General features: G+C 43.2%; 1 protein-coding gene across 2 annotated transcripts; it reads left to right on the forward strand.

Moving 5' to 3' along the window:
• The first annotated feature begins 365 nt into the window (after positions 1-365).
• Positions 366-17,789, forward strand: MAP2K7 (mitogen-activated protein kinase kinase 7). Of its 2 annotated transcripts, XM_075206919.1 has the most exons (12): positions 366-520; positions 6,001-6,048; positions 6,658-6,793; positions 8,387-8,453; positions 10,411-10,524; positions 12,514-12,633; positions 13,075-13,182; positions 13,347-13,526; positions 13,654-13,734; positions 13,874-14,016; positions 14,402-14,447; positions 15,618-17,789. In XM_075206919.1, exons 1-12 carry the CDS (start codon positions 403-405, stop codon positions 15,753-15,755), a joined length of 1,299 nt encoding a protein of 432 aa, XP_075063020.1. In that variant the 5' UTR covers positions 366-402; the 3' UTR covers positions 15,756-17,789. The 2 variants fall into 2 exon arrangements, with proteins under 2 accessions (XP_075063020.1, XP_075063021.1); XM_075206920.1 differs by lacking the exon at positions 6,001-6,048.
• Positions 17,790-21,355: the final 3,566 nt, after the last annotated feature.

A 21,355-nucleotide genomic window follows, 5' to 3' on the forward strand; every position in this document is an offset into this window, starting at 1 on the left:
CATGTATTATTTAGCTATATATGTTTCCTGTGTATAACTGCACAGCTGTGCTATTTTGCAGTGATGCAGTATGCAAATCCTTTCACATGATTAACGCTTATTACCTGCTGACTTGAAACCTAGGGTCTCCTGATTATTACGCATGCGCAGACCGCACACCGACCTCTCACAGATCAGCTAATAGGCGCATGCGTAAGTGTCTCCAATCGCTCCGATCAGTGCACACGCGCGGATTGGAATATTAGATTCAGCGCGCAGGCGCACTGCCAGCTGTCAGTCTTCCCCTAGCTATGTCAAGTTGTCCTCCCCGTAAGTCGGCTTGCGCATGCGCAGAGACATCTGCCCGCCTTCTCCGCGCATGCGCACTGGGCTGTTTGTTTATTATTAGTGCGCGGAGGAAAGATGGCGGCGTCCTCCCTGGAACAGAAGCTCTCCCGTCTGGAGGCGAAACTGAAGCAGGAGAACAGAGAGGCGAAAAGAAGGATTGAGCTGGAGATCAGTCCGCAGCGTCCCCGGCCTAGTAAGGACCATAGTGGGAGCGGAAAGAATGAAGGGCCTGAGTTGTCGGAGCCCTGTTGGGGGAGGGGTGTTAGGAACAGACTGCTGTGTTATAAACGGCTGTTCTTGAGTTTGTGGAGGGGTTAGATACAGGTATATATAAAGGAGTCATGCTCAGAGGATGCCTGGTGGGAGGACGTGTTATGGCTCTTATTTCTATACAGGGTGTAAAGACTTGCCCCTGAAATGTGGCTATGGGGCCCTTGGTGTAAGACCAGTTACTTGAAAGAGAAAATTTAGTGGGGGAAAAGAATGGTACATTCTGAGAGTAGTAGTGGAGTGCCTGAATGGCAGATTTGCTTATTGTCTGGTTGGTCACCTGGATGGAGGGCTCTGGGCTGGTCTGGTTGGCGCCGGCCTGGGCTGGTCTGGTTGACGCTGGTCTGGATGGAGGGCTCTGGGCTGGGCTGGGAGGCGCTGGCCTGGATGGGAGCACTCTGGGCTGGTCTTGTTGGCGCTGGCCTGGATGGGCCGCTGTGGCCTGGGCTGGTCTGGTTGGCGCCGGCCTGGATGGAGGGCTCTAGGCTGGTCTGGTAGGCGCTGGCCTGGATAGGAGCACTCTGGGCTGGTCTTGTTGGCGCTGGCCTGGATGGGCCGCTGTGGTCTGGGCTGGTCTGGTTGGCGCCGGCCTGGATGGGCCACTGTGGTCTGGTTGAGAGATGTGAGTAGTGGTAAAGTGAACCTGAAATTGCTTGCTCTGGTTTGGTGTATAAATGGATTATTAGACTGGACAAATCCAAGGAGCTAGGTAGTCAGTACACCTACATAATATTATTAGTCATTCTATTGATGTCAATCTTTCCTAGCTCCTTAAAAGGTATTGCTGGCTCTTAGACCTAACAGAATGGCTCCTGAAATCTACAATTTTTGTGATCACCGTTGAATTATTATCTGGTGGAAGAGACCAGTACACAGTGCTAGTAACAGGAAGTTTGTGAATGTTCTGATTTTTTTTTGATTGGCTACTATGGTCTGGTTTGCTTTATAGATTATCTACTCTGTTACTTTCTGTGGTGTAAATAAACTTGTTCTGATTTTTTCCTGATGTTTTTTGTTGAGCCTCCTTTTTCAAATTTAAGCATTTCACTACAAATTGGCAGATTATTTTACATTGAAGGAAGTTTTTATTTTTGTAAAGCATGTTGGTTATGATATAGATGGGTTCTCTGACTACAGTGGAACAAAAGAGTCCTACCATAGAAAAATGTAATTGTAACATTTGAGTACAAAGTACTACAGTTATTTATACTCTTTTCTTAAGAATAGAGAACACAAAGGCGATGAAAGGTCGAGCCATGATTGTATTAAAACAGGTTATCATAAAAAAGCTTTGATTATGCTAGGTTACATAATATTCCAGTTAAGCTTAGAGGTGGGCAACTTAATATTTCTCAGACTCATAGCCCCTGTTCCCAAAAGGTTTAAAAATAATTGCTTTTGTAGATATGTTTCAGGGACCAGAGAACAAGCATGAAGTGTTCACACAACTAAAACAATGATTTGAAGGAAGGGGTTCCTGCTCTTGAGATCCTACAATCTAATGGAGAATGGTGAGGCTGAGATAAGAGTGTGGGTTTTGGGAGACTGGGCCAGTGAAGGGTGGAGTTAGGGGGGAAGACTGGTAGGCTTTGAAGAACAGGTGGGTTTTTGAGGATCGTTTAAAGCAGGCCTGTCCAACCTGCGGCCTTCCAGATGTTGTGAAACTACAAGTCCCAGCATGCCCTTCCAGCTATCAACTGGTTGTCTACTGGCAAAGCATGCTGGGGCTTGTAGTTTCACAACACCTGGAGGGCTGCAGGTTGGACAGGCCTGGTTTAAAGCATTGGAGGGTCTGTATGTGGGCGTGTGTTCTATAGGTGTGGAGCATGGGAGAAGTCATGAAGTTGGGACTGTGATATGGTAATCAGTGGGGAGTTGAGGGCTAGTCATTGGCAGAGAGGTCAGGAGATTTGGAGGGATATGCTGGCTAAGGGCTTTGTAGGTGATGAGTTTGAGTTGGATTCTATAGAGAATAGGTAACCAGTGTAGAGATTGAGAGAGGAAATTCCGTCTTGCAGCGGTGATTGAAGTGAGGAGAGGGAGAGTACAGAGGAGGAGGTTGCAGTAGTTGAAGCGGAACATAATTAGAGAGTGGATGAGCATCTTGGTAGTGTCCTGATTAAGGAAGGTTTAATCCTGGCAATGTTTCGAAGGTGCAAGTAACAGGTTTGGGAGAGGGACTGTATGTGGCCAGTGAAGGAGAGGGAGGAGTCCAGACTGATACCCAGGCAGAAGACATGAAAAACAGAGGAGAATGTAGTGTTGGCCATGGAGAGAGGTTTGGAGACTAGAGGGAGGGAAGCTGATGAGCTCTGTTTTAGACATGTTGTGACATCCTTGAACAAATACGGTAGAGAGAGGAGGGGAGAGACGTAGATTTGGCTTTCATCAGTATAGAGGTGGTACTGGAGACTGAAGGAGTTAATTAGTTTACCAAAGGAGAGGAGTAGTACTACTAGAAGAACAGAAAGCCAAGTATGGAGCTTTGTGGGATCCCAATGGGGGAGGAGGAGCCAGGGTAGAAACAGAAGAATTTGGACAGGTAGGAGGAGAACCATGACAAAACAATGTGATGAAGGTCAATGGATTTAAGGGTGTGCAGGAGGAGAGGTTGAAAGTGGCAGAGAGGGTCCAGGATGGGCAAAGAGAAGTGACCCTTCAGTGTTCTCACCAGCACCTATTTCCTGGGTGCTCCACCCGGCTGTTTTTACTTGTTCTTTTATAATAGAGTAAACCATGGTTTCCCCCGACCTGGCTACTTCTTAATACCACCCAACGGGCAAATTTTCGGAGGTGACCAGTGCCCTTAGATTTAGCAGAGAGAAGGTCATTAGTGATTTTAGAAATGGCAGTCTCTGGAGTGGACGGAATCGCATCCAGATTTGAGTGGTCCAGGAGTGAGTGACAGGTGCTGAATATTTTGAGGTGGTTATAAACAAGCCACTAGTAATTTGGAAGCGAATGGAAGGAGACTGTGTGACGTTGCTGCAGGAATACATTACAATCCGCTTCAACAGCAGACCCTTCAGCATGACCCCTTACAGCTGTCATGAAATGCCCATCCTCCATTTACAGTTACCTGGGCTAAATTAATTGGTGACTCTGGCATTTTTATTACAATCCATTAATTTAGCCCAGGTTACTGCAACCTTTTTTTTTTTTTTTTTTTTTATTGCTTAATTAAGTAGGAAGTTGTGGACCAGAGCATTTTGTACTAGGTCAGGCTGAAGGGTCTGAAAGGGGGAGACTTAGCATGGTTGAGAGCTGCCTACGGCCCATTAACAACAGTTACCCTCTACTGGCTTAGCTTGATAGAATTGGAAAGCAGCTGTGAAAACCAAGGTTTTGTACTATGAATGTAAGACTTGTGAAATATGTAATACAGATTTGTTTGACTTGAAAACAAATTATCACTTATCCTTTATCAACAAATTTAACTGTTTAGGTTAAAGGTGAAAAGAGGGAGGATACTCCGTTGAAGAATACTTATGTTGACAGTCGAAGTAGAATTGTAGTAATATTGGAAATTTGGAGGCATGATCAGGATACATTTATTTGTCACTAATTCCCTTTTCCTTGTCATCTCATGATTAAACTTTTCACTATTTGCTCCATATCTCTCTGCAGAAGATATACAGACTCTGCTAACATATTGTGAGGGCTCCTACTCTACTGTCCTGCACTGGAGTATGATTGGAGGGCCAGGCAATACATCTGCAATATGTTTGTTATTAGAAGTATGTTAATTTCATCCCACCCAGGATTGAGCTGGCCCTCAGGAGGGGAGAGGGTCTTCCAGGATTGAACTGTCCCTCAGGAGGGGAGAGAGGGTCTTCCAGGATTGAGCTGGCCCTCAGGAGGGGAGAGAGGGTCTTCCAGGATTGAGCTGGCCCTCAGGAGGGGAGAGAGGGTCTTCCAGGATTGAGCTGGCCCTCAGGAGGGGAGAGAGGGTCTTCCAGGATTGAGCTGGCCCTCAGGAGGGCAGAGATTGTCTTCCAGGATTGAGCTGGCCCTCAGGAGGGGAGAGAGGGTCTTCCAGGATTGAGCTGGCCCTCAGGAGGGGAGAGAGGGTCTTCCAGGATTGAGCTGGTCCTCAGGAGGGGAGAGAGGGTCTTCCAGGATTGAGCTGGCCCTCAGGAGGGGAGAGAGGGTTTTCCAGGATTGAGCTGGCCCTCAGGAGGGGAGAGAGGGTTTTCCAGGATTGAGCTGGCCCTCAAGAGGGGAGAGAGGGTTTTCCAGGATTGAGCTGGCCCTCAGAAGGGGAAAGAGGGTCTTTCAGGATTGAGCTGGCCCTCAGCAGGGGAGAGAGGGTCTTTCAGTATTGAGCTGGCCCTCAGCAGGGGAGAGAGGGTCTTTCAGGATTGAGCTGGCCCTCAGGAGGGGAGAGAGAGGGTCTTCCAGGATTGAGCTGGCCCTCAGGAGGGGAGAGAGAGGGTCTTCCAGGATTGAGCTGGCCCTCAGGAGGGGAAAGGGTCTTCCGGGATTGAGCTGGCCCTCATGAGGGGAGAGGGTCTTCCGGGATTGAGCTGGCCCTTGGGAGGGGAGAGAGGGTCTTCCAGGATTGAGCTGGCCCTCAGGAGGGGAGAGAGGGTTTTCCAGGATTGAGCTGGCCCTCAGGAGGGGAGAGAGGGTTTTCCAGGATTGAGCTGGCCCTCAGGAGGGGAGAGTCTTCCCGGAGGAGTTTTTAGAAAGTGAAGATGATGTTTCTGTTAACAGCAATACAAATGACACTGAAAAGTTAGGCCAAGCAGTCATTTTCTAGGCTACCTAGCTCCAAGGATTTGTCATACCCTGTTTGACGTTGCTCTGACACTGTGGAACAGAGGTTCATGGATTGTGCTGATTTGAAGGAGAAGGGTCTCCTGAAGTATGTATGCTGACTATAAAGTAGAAGAAATGGGCTTGCGTTATTGTGTTACTTAATGGTAATGAGCTGAGAGGTTCCTGTTTTCAGAGAGTAGAAGTACAGACTGATGTTGGAAGAGATAAGGTGAATGAATATTGGTGCTGGGAAACGGTAAGACAATGACAGCGAGTCTAGCATTATGGTGTCCATTATTTTAAGACACGTTAATGGTAGCTATGTGGTTCTGATGTATTTATATGAGCGGGTACATGCTCTGAGTCTGAGAAGGAAATTGCAATTATTTTTATTTTAATTGGAAACTGTCTGAGAATCTTCATATGTCTCCACATCCCACGTGATCTTTGGACCCTTCTTCCTGCCATCCAGTCTCCATTCTTATGTCCTTCATTTTCACTCATTTTGCTCACCTCTGTTCTCGTGTTTAACTTCATTTTCCAATGTTGTTCTGTCCCTTTCTCCTACAGTCTCCTGTTTTATGTCCTGGGTTGCTCTGTATTTTATGTTGATTTTTGTTTTTCCCCCTATTTTTCCCCTAGTTATTCTCATCACTCTAAGCCCCACGCCCGCTCCATCCCAGCGAGCAGGTACCGGATCGTCCTTATCAACTCCTCACTTGCTCCAGGCCCAGCTAACTGCCCCCCATGTCACTTTTAACATGCACTCACTGCTTTTTATTTTTTTACATTTTCCTGTATTTTCTCCTCACTCCGACCCTCCCAGTTACCTTCCATCTCTCCTCCTTGCTTTCCTCTGCTCATGCTTGGCATCGCTTTCCCACCTGTCTTTGTGCATGGGATGGGCAATGTTGCATGCAGTGTGGACACGGCATGTCGGCTTTGTATGGAGCATGAGCTCAGGAGAACCTAACATAAGAACAAAGACAAGGTGTCAAGGTGTTCAGCAACGAGAAGGGGGGAGATGTATGCAGGGTGCATTGCATGGAGTGTAACGGAGACCTTATTGGGTGCAGCACAGAAACTAGGGAACATAAAGTACTACTAAAACAAAATGGCATATTGTTTGGGGCATGAAGTGTAAAAGACGCTACCAATACACAATGAGATAGAAGCCACTGGAGTAGGTGACATACAGAGGTGTAAATGGGGACACTGCTGTTGCTCAATGCTTACCTCTGTTCCCCAATACTTTCTCCCCTTTCTACATACCACCCTCTACCACTTTTTTTCATGCAGCCTTACAACTCCCTCTTGCCAATGATGGACACACTCGTCCTGACAACCCCTCACACCATCACTCTACGTTGCCTGTCCGGCCGCGGAATATATTGAACCTTCCCCAAACCTACCCACCGCCGCGAAGCTTGGAGAGGTGAGACCATGTCACATTTACACCAAAGCATTTGGAAAATCACTTTCAGAATGTGTTTGTGCCTGTGCTGCTGTTTGACACAGTCTCTTAAAGCCTTATTCTTAATGTAAAATATATTTTGGACTGTGACATCTGTGTATTAATTTGGAGAATTAATTGGCAGCTACTGTTTTTTTTTAAAAACTTTGGTTAGTAAGAGATATGGGAACCAGACATTTTCATGCCGTTTCATTTCTTTCCATTTTATTTGATGGTATATCAAACGTGCATTTATATGTATTTGTTTGCTAATATTTTTATTATCCTTTATAATGCACAAGAAGGGTTTCTTAGCGCTGTACATAGGGTGTTATAATGTACAACCAAATTACAAAACACAAGTACAAAAGGGACAAAATTAAATACAAACAGCTAGTTTACATTCTTACATTAAAACCTGCAAAATGACATACAGAAAACACCAGGAGAGAGAGGGCATTGCTCGTAAGAGGGATGGTGGGCACAGGCTGGGTGAAACTGAGTGGGGGGCTAGTAGGCTTGATAAAAAGATGGCAGAGGTAGAGCAGCAAGAGCGATAAATAAATATATACCAATTATTTGTATTGCAGTGATTCCCATAACTTGTAGGGGGGAATCTTTTTCCAGTGTCCATTTAAAAATAATCTGCTCACTCCCACTCCTTACTACAGTAAGGTATACCTGGAGATGTACTGAGGGGAAATACACACCATGCTCAGGCAACGTAGGAACCTGAGAACCCTAGAATGCAGCATGGCTAAGAGAATAGGGTGAAGTTGAAGACCGTCTCACCACCCTCTGCTCTTTCAGTCAACATAAAAGAAGAAATTAATTGGATTTAAACACCAATTAATTCACCCATCTCAGTCCAGTTTACTAACCCACCCAGGTCATACATTGTATTAATAAGACAGGTGTACAAACCCATAAATACGTTACCATGCAGGCTGTGAGGGCCGTGGTCTACATGATTAGCTAGTTAAAGGTGTTTCTGTCCTCTTTCCACACCTTTTATATGAACACCCCGTCTATGCTCTGTAGTGTTGCAGCGTTCCCTTGTGATCAACGTACTCATTAAGGAAAATGCTCTGTATCTTGCATCTCTATAAATGGTTAGTAACATATATGGAAATAAAGTTTTGTATGTAGAGGGTTTAATTTCTTTGCATGTTTAATGTATACATATCAGTGGAAGTTACCGTGTGTAGTACGTTATCCATAAACTTCAATGTAGTAGTGCCACCCGGTGGCCAGTTATAAGGAACAATTTCCAAATATTTGTATAGCTTTACCAATAACGTTCTTAAAAGAAACGAACTGTCAGAGATGTAAGAGACATATAGATTTAAGAATGATGCATTTTTCACCCTTTGGATGGATTTTGTATGATATATTTATATATAGAGATGTAGAAAAGTGTGCCTTACAATTGTTTAATTTATACTGGTAGCACAGTTGGCACACTGTTACATTGTTACCTGTAGCTTTCAGGTGTGTATCTCTCCTTGTGCTTCAGAAATGTATGTATAATGGAGTCATGCAGCCTTTTTATTGTTGGTTTGTTGTTGTTTTCAGCACTGAAATTGATCAGAAGCTGCAAGAAATTATCAAACAGACTGGGATTCTTTTAATTGAGGGGAAGGTGAGATATGACTGAAGTTGATGTTTAGCATTATTATTGTAGATTGTTTTAATTATAGCAATGAGGGCAATAGAGCAGTGATAGATACAGGTATAGTTATAGGATGAGGAGACATGTGATAGATACAAGTATAGTTATAGGATGAGGAGACATGTAATAAAGCAGTGATAGCTCCAGGACAGTTATAGAATGAGGAGACATGTAATAAAGCAGTGATAGCTCCAGGACAGTTATAGAAGGAGGAGACATGTAATAAAGCAGTGATAGCTCCAGGACAGTTATAGAAGGAGGAGACATGTAATAGAGCAGTGATGGCTACAGGTATAGTTATAGGATGAGGAGACATGTAATAGAGCAGTGATAGCTACAGGACAGTTATAGGATGAGGAGACATGTAATAAAGCAGTGATAGATACAGGACAGTTATACGATGAGGAGACGTAATAGAGCAGTGATAGCTACAGGACAGTTATATGATGAGGAGACATGTAATAGAGCAGTGATAGCTATATGACAGTTATAGGATGAGGAGACATGTAATAGAGCAGTGATAGCTACAGGTATAGTTATAGGATGAGGAGACATGTAATAGAGCAGTGATAGCTACAGGTATAGTTATAGGATAAGGAGACATGTAATAGAGCAGTGATAGCTACATGACAGTTATAGGATGAAGAGACATGTAATAGAGCAGTGATAGCTACAGGACAGTTATAGGATGAGGAGACATGTAATAGAGCAGTGATAGCTACAGGTATAGTTATAGGATGAGGAGACATGTAATAGAGCAGTGATAGCTACAGGTATAGTTATAGGATGAGGAGACATGTAATAGAGCAGTGATAGTTACAGGACAGTTATAGGATGAGAGACATGTAATAGAGCAGTGATAGCTACAGGACAGTTATAGGATGAGGAGACATGTAATAGAGCAGTGATAGCTACAGGTATAGTTATAGGATGAGGAGACATGTAATAGAGCAGTGATAGCTACAGGACAGTTATAGGATGAGGAGACATGTAATAGAGCAGTGATAGCTACAGGACACTTATAGGATGAGGAGACATGTAATAGAGCAGTGATAGCTACAGGTATAGTTATAGGATGAGGAGACATGTAATAGAGCAGTGATAGCTACAGGTATAGTTATAGGATGAGGAGACATGTAATAGAGCAGTGATAGCTACAGGACAGTTATAGGATGAGGAGACATGTAATAGAGCAGTGATAGCTACAGGACAGTTATAGGATGAGGAGACATGTAATAGAGCAGTGATAGCTACAGGTATAGTTATAGGATGAGGAGACATGTAATAGAGCAGTGATAGGTACATGACACTTATAGGATGAGGAGACATGTAATAGAGCAGGGATAGCTACAGGACAGTTATAGGATGAGGAGACATGTAATAGAGCAGTGATAGCTACAGGACAGTTATGGGATGAGGAGGCATGTAATAAAGCAGTGATAGCTACAGGTATAGTCATAGGATGAGGGGACATGTGATACAGGACAGATATAGAATAAGGGGTTATGTAGTAGAGCACTGATAAATGTATGGCAATTGTAGAGAGAGGGCTCAATGTAATAGTGATAAATAAAGGACAGTTTTAGAAAGATGGGTAAGTGTAATAGATACCAGACAAGGTTAAGGAGTCAAGTAATATAGCAGGGACAGATAAAGTTCAGTTATAGTATGAAGGGTCAGTGTATTAGAGCAGTGAGGGATACAAGATCCTTATATAATGTAGGGTCCTATAATAGTAAAGTACAAATCTCTAGACCTTTTTAAAAAAATCCTTAACAATCACATGACCCTCCTCATTCTATAAAATGAGGTGGTCATGTACCATACTAGTGGTAGGTACAGGACAGTGATAGGGTAATAGGGCATGGTATGGGGTATGGTATGCTGCAGTGGGGGTTTCTTCTGACTTGTGATGTTCTTAACACAGAAGTACCAGGCGGATATTAATGATCTGGAGAATTTGGGAGAAATCGGCAGTGGGACTTGTGGACAAGTCTGGAAGATGAGTTTTAAGAAGACCGGACATATCATTGCTGTGAAGGTAAATGACAATGTTATAAGTAGGTTAACTCTGGACATGTTGGTTTCAGGATTGGATTAAAGCATCAATAATTCTATGTGCTTTATTTATTTTTTTCCTAATGTCATCAAACTATTTGTACTACAGACAGGTCACCTACCACAGGCAGTCTAATAGCTCAGAAGATGTTTTTGTTTTATATTTTCGGGCCTCTTTGGATACATGTCATGCACCCTGACTGTAAGCACTGCCATAGTGAGTGGCTCCTCTGTAGGCCATAACCCAAGCATAATACTGAAATGAACAGTAAAGCCTCCAAGATTGACTTAACATAACAAAAAAAAAAACAGACAACTTGTAGCGACCTTTAAAAATCAAGCAATACGACAGCCTGGAAACAACTACTGAGCTACTTAACAAAGTGATTTAACAATAAATACATAAATCCTATTTTCTTATGTGCTACATGGAGGTCGGGGCAGGCATTGTATGGATATCCAAAAGCCATTCCAAGGGAGATGGAGACACATTTAGAGATGCCCACCGCCATGTCGGAGAGACTCAACAGACGTATGCTGGGGCTGTATAATAGGGATGTATAACTTGGGTGAGCAGGTTAGGCCTGTTACAGTAGTTGCAAAAAGCCCCCAAAAAATATAGCTAGCAATGAGGAATTCATACATTGGATGAGGTCCTGTGTTACACAGATATCCCACTGGGAATAAGAACCTGCCTGCCTTGGTACTAGTTGTAAGATGACACCTGGAGACTAGCAATATGCAACATTGTGGTGTCGGCAAAAACACAGCAACTGTCTGGGTGACAGAGAGGGCAATGGGGCCAGGAAACCTGGACAAGAATGCAGCCACTACTCATTAGGCTTATTTCTGTTGTGTCAGGAAGGTGCTGTGGGGAGAAACCGTAAGATTCTGAAGGGAAAAATATGTACAAGGCAAACAGTGACAATAGTCTGTTCTTATGGTAATGTAACTTTCGTTATGCCCACAAGATTTTTGTATATTGCCAGCTGAGGATTTCAAAGGTGTTCCTTACTCTCTTGCTACCCGATTTTGTGTCTTATCTAAAGATTTGATAAGTTAGGCGACTTATGTGAACATATCCAATGCAAATTTGTAACATTTGTTATCAGTGATGCAGAAGAAAGGTATGGGATTGGTGACTGTGGTTTCATTACTACTCTTCCATGGGCTCCACCATCGTCTTGATCTTCAGAGAACATATGAAGGGATGCCACCATAAAAGTGCCATGTTTGGATTTAGGCTCTTTGTTGTTCCACCATCCACAGCAGCCAGTATACCAGAGGGATCCAGGAGGTCTTGACAGTTCAGGCCAGTAGTTGGTCAATAAAATGAGAGAAGCTTTGATTGATAAAACATAAGCCTAAGCGTCTGTGTCCAACTATTTAAACCATTGAGCTAAAGCTGATGCGCACCATCTCATCACTGGGGTACGTTCTGCGTAAGAGATTATCCTTCTTGTCCAGTCTGTATACTCCATCTCTCACCCGTCAGAAAGGAAGTGACCTTTTATTTTGTTTGTTTTTTTAGAAATACGTATATAATTGCCTATTCTTAACAAGTTTTTCTTCAAATCCCAAATATTTGAGGTTTTGTAGTTGTTTGTCTTTCTATGTAAGTATTGTGATTTGTAAATAATGTTTCATTTGGTTTTATGTCTCTGGAGGATGCCTGTTTTCCTCTTCATATCCAACTGTAAGATTACTGAACAATACAGTATGGCTTCACTCAGCCTCTAATGGAGATTTACATAGATATAACTTGGCTCTACACTATGTCAGACATTTTAAGTGTAACCAGAATATGGAGCCTTTTCACATACTGTGAATGTTACAGGCTGCCTTTACATCATTTTAGATTCAGCAGCTCTCTAGTATTAATGGTATTTGGTGTATTTTTGTTGGTATATAACATGATCGACCCTCGAGGAAGTAGAATGTCACTATGTGTCCGTCTGTGCTTGGTTTCCAGCAAATGAGGCGCTCTGGTAACAAGGAGGAGAACAAACGGATCCTGATGGATTTGGATGTTGTGCTGAAGAGTCACGACTGTCCATACATTGTTCAGTGTTACGGCACCTTTATCACAAACGTACGTTCTTATTATAATTTACCATGGCATGAAGATTTTAATCCAACCCGTGTCCAAAAAAACACTTATGTTCTGTTATGGTTCACGTCACAGTCCAGCTTGTACCCCCTCTCCTCTATCTCCCACCCTCCACCCTCTAACATTTCTCTTTACTTTCCAGCTTTAACTAGAAGTTCCAACATGTACATGGGGGCAACCGGCTGCCGTGGCCTAGTCCATTGCTTGTATTGTTAGCATAAGTTGCATCCCTAATAGACGTGGACAAGTTTGCCAATTAACTGAACAATCTTGTTTTTCTGTAGTGTCTCTTGTTGTATTATCTCAGATATGTTTTTGTCCCACAAATAAAGCCTTTAATGATATCTTCTGGAGATTTGTAAGACCAAGTGACACGTGTTTACCCTCTTGACACGTGACTCCATATCTATCCCAACTCTACAGACAGATGTGTTCATAGCCATGGAACTGATGGGGACGTGTGCAGAGAAACTGAAGAAGAGAATCCAGGGGCCCATCCCAGAGAGCATTTTGGGAAAGATGACCGTAGCAGTGAGTAATATAAATGTGATCTGAGAAACCTTAAAAAGGCTGGTGTATAAAATGTGATGGTGTGAGCGTCTGCAAGTCAGCAGAAAAGTATGAAAATAACCCTAATCAGAGGTCATGTACAGTGATTTTGTTGGATAATACTGAATTCTCTCTTGTCCTCCTAGATTGTGAATGCTTTATATTATCTGAAAGAGAAGCACGGTGTTATACACAGAGATGTGAAGCCCTCCAATATACTGCTGGATGCCAATGGACAGATAAAGCTATGCGACTTTGGCATAAGTGGCCGTCTTGTGGACTCCAAGGCCAAAACCAGGAGTGCAGGATGTGCCGCTTACATGGCGGTGAGAGGGGCTGTGAGGGGTGGAGGTGGGAAGAAAATTTGTCTTTGAATATATATGGAAAAGGGTGGCAGGTGAGCATGAGCAGCTTTATGCCAGATGCCGTTAAGGTTTTTCTTCTTCTCCTCAGCCTGAGAGAATTGACCCTCCGGATCCAACCAAACCAGACTACGACATCCGAGCAGATGTCTGGAGTCTAGGAATCTCATTGGTAAGCCAACATTCCACAGGCACCCAGTACAATATACATTCCTTGTCCTGACTCGCTGCGTAGGACATTTTATAGTCTGAATGTCTGTGACCGTATGGATTCATTCCCATTTTACTCCAGTGGGCTTGATCTCTCTTAGGTGGAGCTGGCGACTGGGCAGTTCCCTTACAAGAACTGCAAGACAGACTTTGAAGTTCTCACCAAAGTCCTCCAAGAGGAACCTCCCGTTCTCCCCCACAATATGGGCTTTTCTTCTCTCTTCCAGTCGTTTGTCAAGGACTGGTAAGTTACAAATGACACATTTCCCATTCCAGCTAAAGGTGTCTGTACACTCAGATTTTCATGACTGGGAGACAAACAGACTGAGTCACTTAAGTGTCACCCCTCTGTCCTGGTGTGTATTACTACTGTTTGTAGCAAAGTGCTATATGAGTATTTGGTCAATGTCATTATTTTATCCTTAGATTTCAGAGCAATTTTCATTGCCAGGGGCCATTAATCAACCCCCTCCCTACCCAAAATGCTTTGTCTAAATGTGTAGGAGGCGGTATCTTCATCCGTGATACAACAGCTTCTGCCATTACACTGATGCTTAGCTACGAAGCATCTTTGTAATGGTTACTTATTTGTTGCTAATTATATATATATTATATATTTCTCTCTGCAGTCTCACTAAGGATCACAGAAAGAGGCCAAAGTACAATAAGCTTCTGGTGAGTAGACGAATGGTCTTACCTCCATTTGAGATCAGGATTCTGTTTCTCATGCAGTTACTTTTACAGAGATATCCTCAATCATCATCATCAACACGTATTTATATAGCGCCAGCAAATTCCGTAGCACTTTACAATTGGGAACAAACATTAATAAAACAATACTGGGTAATACATACAGACAGAGAGGTAAGAGAACCCTGCTCACAAGCTTACCAACTATGGGACAGTGGGTGTTTGAAACACAAGGGCATGTGCTACATCATATTGCACATTGGACCAGCTACAATGCAAAGGTAAAAAGTATTGAGTGGGCTGTGTGTGTGGCAATGTTGGTCAGAGGGTTGTTGTCTTGTGTTAGCTGTGTAGAGGGTGGTAATAGGGTAGCCTAGGGAGATTAAGATGCTGGTTGAGGAATATCATAAGCTTGTCTGAAGAGGTGGGTTTTCAGAGAACGTTTGAAGACTAAAGGAAAGTCTTGCTGTGCGAGGGAGGGAATTCCACAAAGTTGGTGCAGCCTGAAAAAAGTCCTGTAACCGAGAATGGGAGGATGTGATGAGAGTGGAAGGGAGACGCAGATCTTGTGCAGAACGGGGGTGTCGAGTTGGGAGATATTTTGAGACAAGTGAGGAGATGTATGTCGGTGCAATTTTGTTGATGGCCTTGTATGTTAAAGGAAGAATTTTATATTGGATTTGTTGTAAAACAGGCATCCAATGTAGAGACTGACAGAGTGGCTCAGCAGAGGAATAACAGTTTGCAAGGAAAATCAATCTAGTCCCTGCGTGCAAAATAGGTTGCAAGAGTTCAAGTCTGATTTTGGGAAGACCAGTAATGAGGGGATTGCAATAGTCGATGCTGGAGATGAGTGCATGAATTAAGGTTGATATCAACATGATTGTTTGTTGTTAGAACCGAATATTTAAATTACAGTGGGTTTTACTTTTGCAAGACGTCCTTGGAATGCTAGCAAAATCTAGGATCCACTAAAGAGTTTGCCCTATCTTTCTGGCTCTCCATTTGACCACATGTACAATGTCGTCTTTATTTTATCTGTGAGAGATGATTTCCAGGCTGTTTCTGTTCCCCTTTACCATCTCTGTTCTTGTTCTCAGCCAGCTTACACCTGCCAATCTTTTATTTCTGTAATGATTTTCTCTTGTCTTTCAGGAGCACCTGTTCCTGCGTCGGTATGAGACCCAGGAGGTAGACGTAGCCTCCTGGTTTCAGGATGTCATGGCTCAGACAGAGTCTCCAAGGAGCAGCACTCTCCTTAGCCCTCAAAACCTCCCTTTTTTTGGCAGGTAGCATCTGGCATGGGAGGGGAGGACTGTTCCCTCCCCAACGTAATCTTTGGAAGCGGCTTTGAGACTCAAAATTGGATAATCGTGTATTATGTGGTGTATGGGGGATTCTTATGAACATTTTCCTCGCAGGGGTGAGGTCCACTCCCACTCCCTCATTATTTCTTCTGTTGGAGATACCTCTTTTCCCCGTTTTCATACTGTCCCAATACTCAACCTGGGCCGAGGAATCCCCTTCAGATTATGAGATGTCTTCAGCCAGCACATTACTGCCCTCCTTTATCTAGAGACTCTGCATCAGAGTTGGAGGCTCCCATCAAAACACCACTTACTTCATGTGGAAGCTTGTAGGTGTGAACGTGTGCCACCTCTTGTATGCGGTCCTATAGCAGGTGTTATCATTTATAAACTGTAAGCTATGCTTCAGCGACCCGATCCAAGACATGGAAGCCTTTTTGTCCATATAAAGGCAAGGCAAAGCTTTGGCCTTTTTCATGATGGGGGAGGTCTATATTTATTTTTTAATTTAGAACTTTATTACATATTCATTGAGACGCATCATAACCGTCACATTTCTTTTATACACTTTTTGTTTTTTGGTAGTTGTATGGACCCACAATCCAACACAACTCCCCCCTCCTTCCTACAAATGTCCCACCACACCAGCATGACCTTGTAACAGTTTTCTTTAAGGATAAAATCTTCAAGACAACAACTAGGTTACAGGTGAACACAAACTGAACAGGATCCTCTACATCGTATATATCTGAGACTAGACATTCTTAGCCTATACTTGTGACGTGGAGGAATGTGTCAAGTAGTTTTTTTTTTTTTTTTTTTTTTTTCTAAATTATATAGCAAATTGTCTGCAACGCTGTGCGGTCTGTCCCAGGTGGAAACGGAGATGTAAACATGCTGGTGCTCTGACGTCTATAGGAAGACCATTTAATGGCCTCAAGCTTTGGTATGGAAGAGGTCCATACTCATCCGATAAAAGCAAGTCTTTTGCAACGTGTGCTCGGCAGTGAAGGGGTGTTCTCAGGAGACCTGTTAAGTGTAGGTGTGCTGCTAGAAATTAACGTCCTGTGAAGATCTCTACTTGTTAATGTATCTGTTTAAAGTGATGGTTGATTGGTGCTTCCACCACAGACACAACATAAGGGAGAAGCGGTTCTCATAACTGGCTTCTATTGGCTCAGGTTGGAGTGGATGAACATACCGTGGCTTGGTTATGATGCTCTCACTTGGCACAAGATGCGGGAGTGGGAGAAAGCTTTGGACTGTAAACCCATCAAGACTGAAACTCCACGGTACCTCTATGTAGGTGGTCACAGCAGTAAGTTGTTGGACATTTTGGGCATTTTCTGTAAACAGCCCACAAAGATGGAAGACTGGTACAGTGCATGTGAAAAGAGAGGCAGGAGCAGCAATGCTTTTTTTTTTGGCTGGGGCTATAAGAGATAATCGTATGTGGAAGTGAGACAAATGCAGAGGAAAGAATTATGCACAGTTTACCATGGAGATTTCATGCAGGAAGTGTTTGCAATGCGTTGCTCTGCTACAGAGCAGATGATCAATGCCCTACGTCTCTTCAGGACTGTTCATAAATGGGTCTATAGATGCAGTTTTAATGCATTATCCGTTAATTAAATGTCAGATCGATATGTGACTGCCCCCTTCCTATGTGAAGGTGGAGCCTGATGCGGTTGACTGGGTGGGAGGGGCTTAATATGACTGTACCAAAGCTACATGGTGGATTGGGGGGTTTAATGGGGGGGTGTTTCCCACCGGTTTTAATGTCTGTAATTATATTACTGCAGCAGTGTAGCAGGCACACTGCTATTCTGCATTGTAGTGTGGGTGGGTGTATGTGTGTTTCCTCTTTCTCCTTTCCCCACTTTTTTTTTTTTTTTCCTCTTCACCATCTATCTCCTATTCCTGCTTCAATATATCCACTCTACTATTCCTGTTGCATGTGTCCAGCTGGCTTTTCTGCAGGGGAGGCCATGTTTGAAATAAACTCTGCTACAACACTCTAGGATCTGTGCAGTTAATGTATGGGAGTGAGTTCCCCTTCACCCCCCTGGAGTTAGTAGACAATTTTATGATGGTGAAAAAATGAATCTAAATTCTAAAGTAAGTTGTTTTTTTTTTTTTTTTTTTTTCTTCTCTCTTTCATCCTATCTTGGGGGCACTGCTACCATGGGGTTATATAGGGGAACATGGAGTAGGCACTCAAGTAGTTAACTAATTTAACTACGTGTTGACAGGCTATAACCCCTCTGCAACCCCCTGCACACCTCAGTGTGTTTTGAGTGCCAGAGGAGTAGGACCTCTGGTGTACTCTTCTTGCAAAGATAGGCTTTTTGTTTTTATTTTATGTTTTTTTTAATAGCAGTTCCAAGAAGGTTTCTGCTCCGTTGAGACGACCTGTTATGGCAGGGCCCGGTTCTTTACCAGCACCTACCTCTGTGGGATTTGATGGCATGGTCTTTGAGGCCAAACTCTGGAGGTCCAGAGGGCTTTCCTCCAGAGTGATAGACACCATGCTGCAAGCCAGGAAACTGACCTCAGCCACATTTATTACAGAGTGTGGTATTCCTACATTAAGTGGTGCAAACTAAGACTCTTTTACTAGACTATTTTTCATCTTTCCCGTATCATAGTCTTTCTCCACGATGACTTGGACACAGGTCTGCAACTTGGGTCCCTAAAGGTCCAGGTGTCTGCCTTGTCTATCTTTTTCCAACTGAAAATAGCTGATATTCTGGAAGTAAGAACCTTCATTCAAGGGGTCCTGCATATACAGCCCCTTATATTTTGGTTCTCTGGGACCTAAACTTGGTTCTGACCATGCTTCAGAGTTCCCCTTTTGAACCAGTGGCTTCAACAGAGTGGGTTTGGCCGGCTTCTAGGCAGACAAACGCTAGGTGGATTACGCCACTTCCGAACGGCCTGCGTCTAGTTGTATTGCCGCCAATTCCACCCGCTTAGTGGGGGCTACTTGGGATGCATGTAATGGGGTCTGTGCAGATTAGCTCGGCCGGGCGGCCACCTGCACCTCTGTCCATACCTTCACTAGGCTTTACCAATTTAATATGTTTGTGTTTCCGCCGGACAGTTATGTCCGCACAGTGTAGTGCTGAGCTGTCTCTCCCTTAGGGGGCTGCTTTGGTACGTCCACATGGTAGCAGTGTCCCCCAGATAGGATGAAGGAGAAAAGAGGATTTTTATACTTACGATAAATAAATCCCTTTCTCTGATTCCAGCAGGGGGACACTGCGTTCCCGCTCTTCTGCGGTAATTCTTCGGGTGTTTGCGTTCCGTTCCTTCGGGCTTTTGTATTACACACTGAGGTTTGCAGGGGGTTGCAGAGGGAATATAGTCTGTCAGCAGGAAGTTAAATTAGTTATTTGAGTGCCTACTCCATGTTCCCTCATCCAACCCCATGGTTGCAGTGTCCTCCAGATGGAATCGGAGATAGGGATTTATCGTAAATGTAAAAATCACTTTTTTCTCGTCTCTAGGGGATTATCCCTCGGTTTAGTGCTATTGTGACTCTGCTGTTGCATCCCGTATGTTTATAGTGGCGACTGAGCTTTGAATACAAGTTAAAAGTGCAGTGTTCCCTCTACAATTACAGCTTAAGCACATGTCCGATCTATTGCTATAGCGAGGGTGGTTTTATAATGAGGATGGCTGTGGGAGACTTTCACTTCTTCATTACCTTGTTCAGTAATGCTTCTGAAAGTGACTGTACCATGAGGCAAATGATGAATCAGCCATGATCCCCCTCTGCAGTCTATGGAAAAACACTGCTGAACAAGTGAAGGAGGTGAATGTCACACACAAACATTATTATTAAGGGTACAATCAGACATATGTTTTAAAAGACATGGCTGACACTCTTTAGAAGTATTTTACATGCACTTTTTATGTTTGTTCTAAAATCCTGAACACCACATGCATATTGTAGAAAGTAGTGGTACATCCTTGACTTATAAGTTTTATGTGTGTGAAATGTGTTTAGTGCAAATAGATGTGACTGAGCCATGCATCTAACATCTGTTCCTTCAATTACTGTGATGAGCATTGCTAAACAATGAAATGAGCAGGAACATGCCAGGGGCTGTTTTAGAGAGGATGGGTACTTATTAAATATAATTCAGTATATTTCAGATATGATACACCAAATTAAATAAAACCTTAAATGGTTCTGTTTCTTAAGCTGTTTTATGGACTAAACTAATGAACCTAAGAATACAGCCTATCTATCATCTAGGAACCAATACCCAATGTCAGTCAGTCCCCCTCAGTGATTACTAGTTCCTAGCAAACAGACTGGTTCAGACCAAGGCATAGGGGAGGCGCACTCTACAGCCTCTGTATGAATACTGGCTATTATATCCTGTAACTACACATTTCATATACACCTGCTATCTACGGAGCACAAGCTTATCTTTTACCTACAATTTAGGCTCTAAATTGGTCTAACGAAGTCTATAAATTGATAAGACAGTTTTACAGAATAAAGCAATTTTATATAGCTGATCTAGAGCTACTTTTTTAAACCAAAGAGGATAAAAAATATAATTGGATTTATAACCTTTGTTTCCTATAGATGGGCATTTGATGCCACACTCTTCCTGCATTTGTGTAACAAGAATCTCATCACTATTCTATCCTATTGGGATCCCTGCTCCATCCAAAATATCATTCTGTAGGTTCATACTTGTCTCCCATCCCCCAATAACTTGTAACTGCTCCTGTCACATGCAGCCCTCTGTTCACAAATATGGCAGGGAACAGGTTATAGCTAATCACAAGTTCGGCATGTTTGTTTCTTGCTGTTGTGAGCATTTTAATTAATAAACTGCACACAGATGAGCAGCAAATTAACTGATTGTAAAAAAAAATAAGTTATTCATATCCTAAACAAGCTCCCCTTGAATGTGGTCATTTTGGAGGTCACAGTAATATTTCCTCTTCAACCTCAATGGCAAACATCATAAATGGGTTAAAATGCAGCTGAGTAGAGACAGGAAAAGAAACCCCTCTGGAAGGTATAACGTGACCCCCTCCTGATGGTGTTTTTTTTTTTTCTGCCTCCTTAAACTGTAGAGTCAGTGTTGGGAATTTTTTCTGTTATTGAATCACAAGGCTGGAGGCTCCCTACAACACACTTCAGGGAGTGCAGGCAGGTACAAGGGGTGGCTTCCTGGAGAAACGAGTAGCTACTGTTGACTAGCCAATGTGGAGTTGTAGACCAGGCCCTCCATTGCATTGCATGCAAGCCCACTGAATTTGGGACTAGCACACACCTGACTTTGCTTCCAGATTGCAGGTTAATAGGTTTGCGGAATGAGCTGGAGTGTAGGAATTTTAAATCTGGAATTCTACACTGCCGGTAGCAGTCTGGAATACCAAGGAGGATTTTCTGGGACACAGCATGAACTTGTGGAGTCTGATTCTGACCCAAAAAGCTGAAGCACCTGTTCTAAATAAACCCAATATAAAGGGATGCTGGTCACAACTTCTTGGGACCCATGCTCAAGTCTGATGTGGCTTTATAAAATAAGCATTGACTTTCTTTGAGAAACTTTG

This window comes from Mixophyes fleayi, chromosome 4, assembly GCF_038048845.1.
Source record: "Mixophyes fleayi isolate aMixFle1 chromosome 4, aMixFle1.hap1, whole genome shotgun sequence".
NCBI classification, from domain to species: domain Eukaryota; kingdom Metazoa; phylum Chordata; class Amphibia; order Anura; family Limnodynastidae; genus Mixophyes; species Mixophyes fleayi.

Coding starts and splice junctions, on each gene's coding strand:
- MAP2K7 (XM_075206919.1), top strand. CDS start 403: ATGGCGGCGTCCTCCCTGGAACAGAAGCTCTCCCGTCTGGAGGCGAAA. Junction 10,525..12,513: donor GACATATCATTGCTGTGAAG/GTAAATGACAAT, acceptor CTTGGTTTCCAG/CAAATGAGGCGCTCTGGTAA. Junction 12,634..13,074: donor ACGGCACCTTTATCACAAAC/GTACGTTCTTAT, acceptor CCAACTCTACAG/ACAGATGTGTTCATAGCCAT.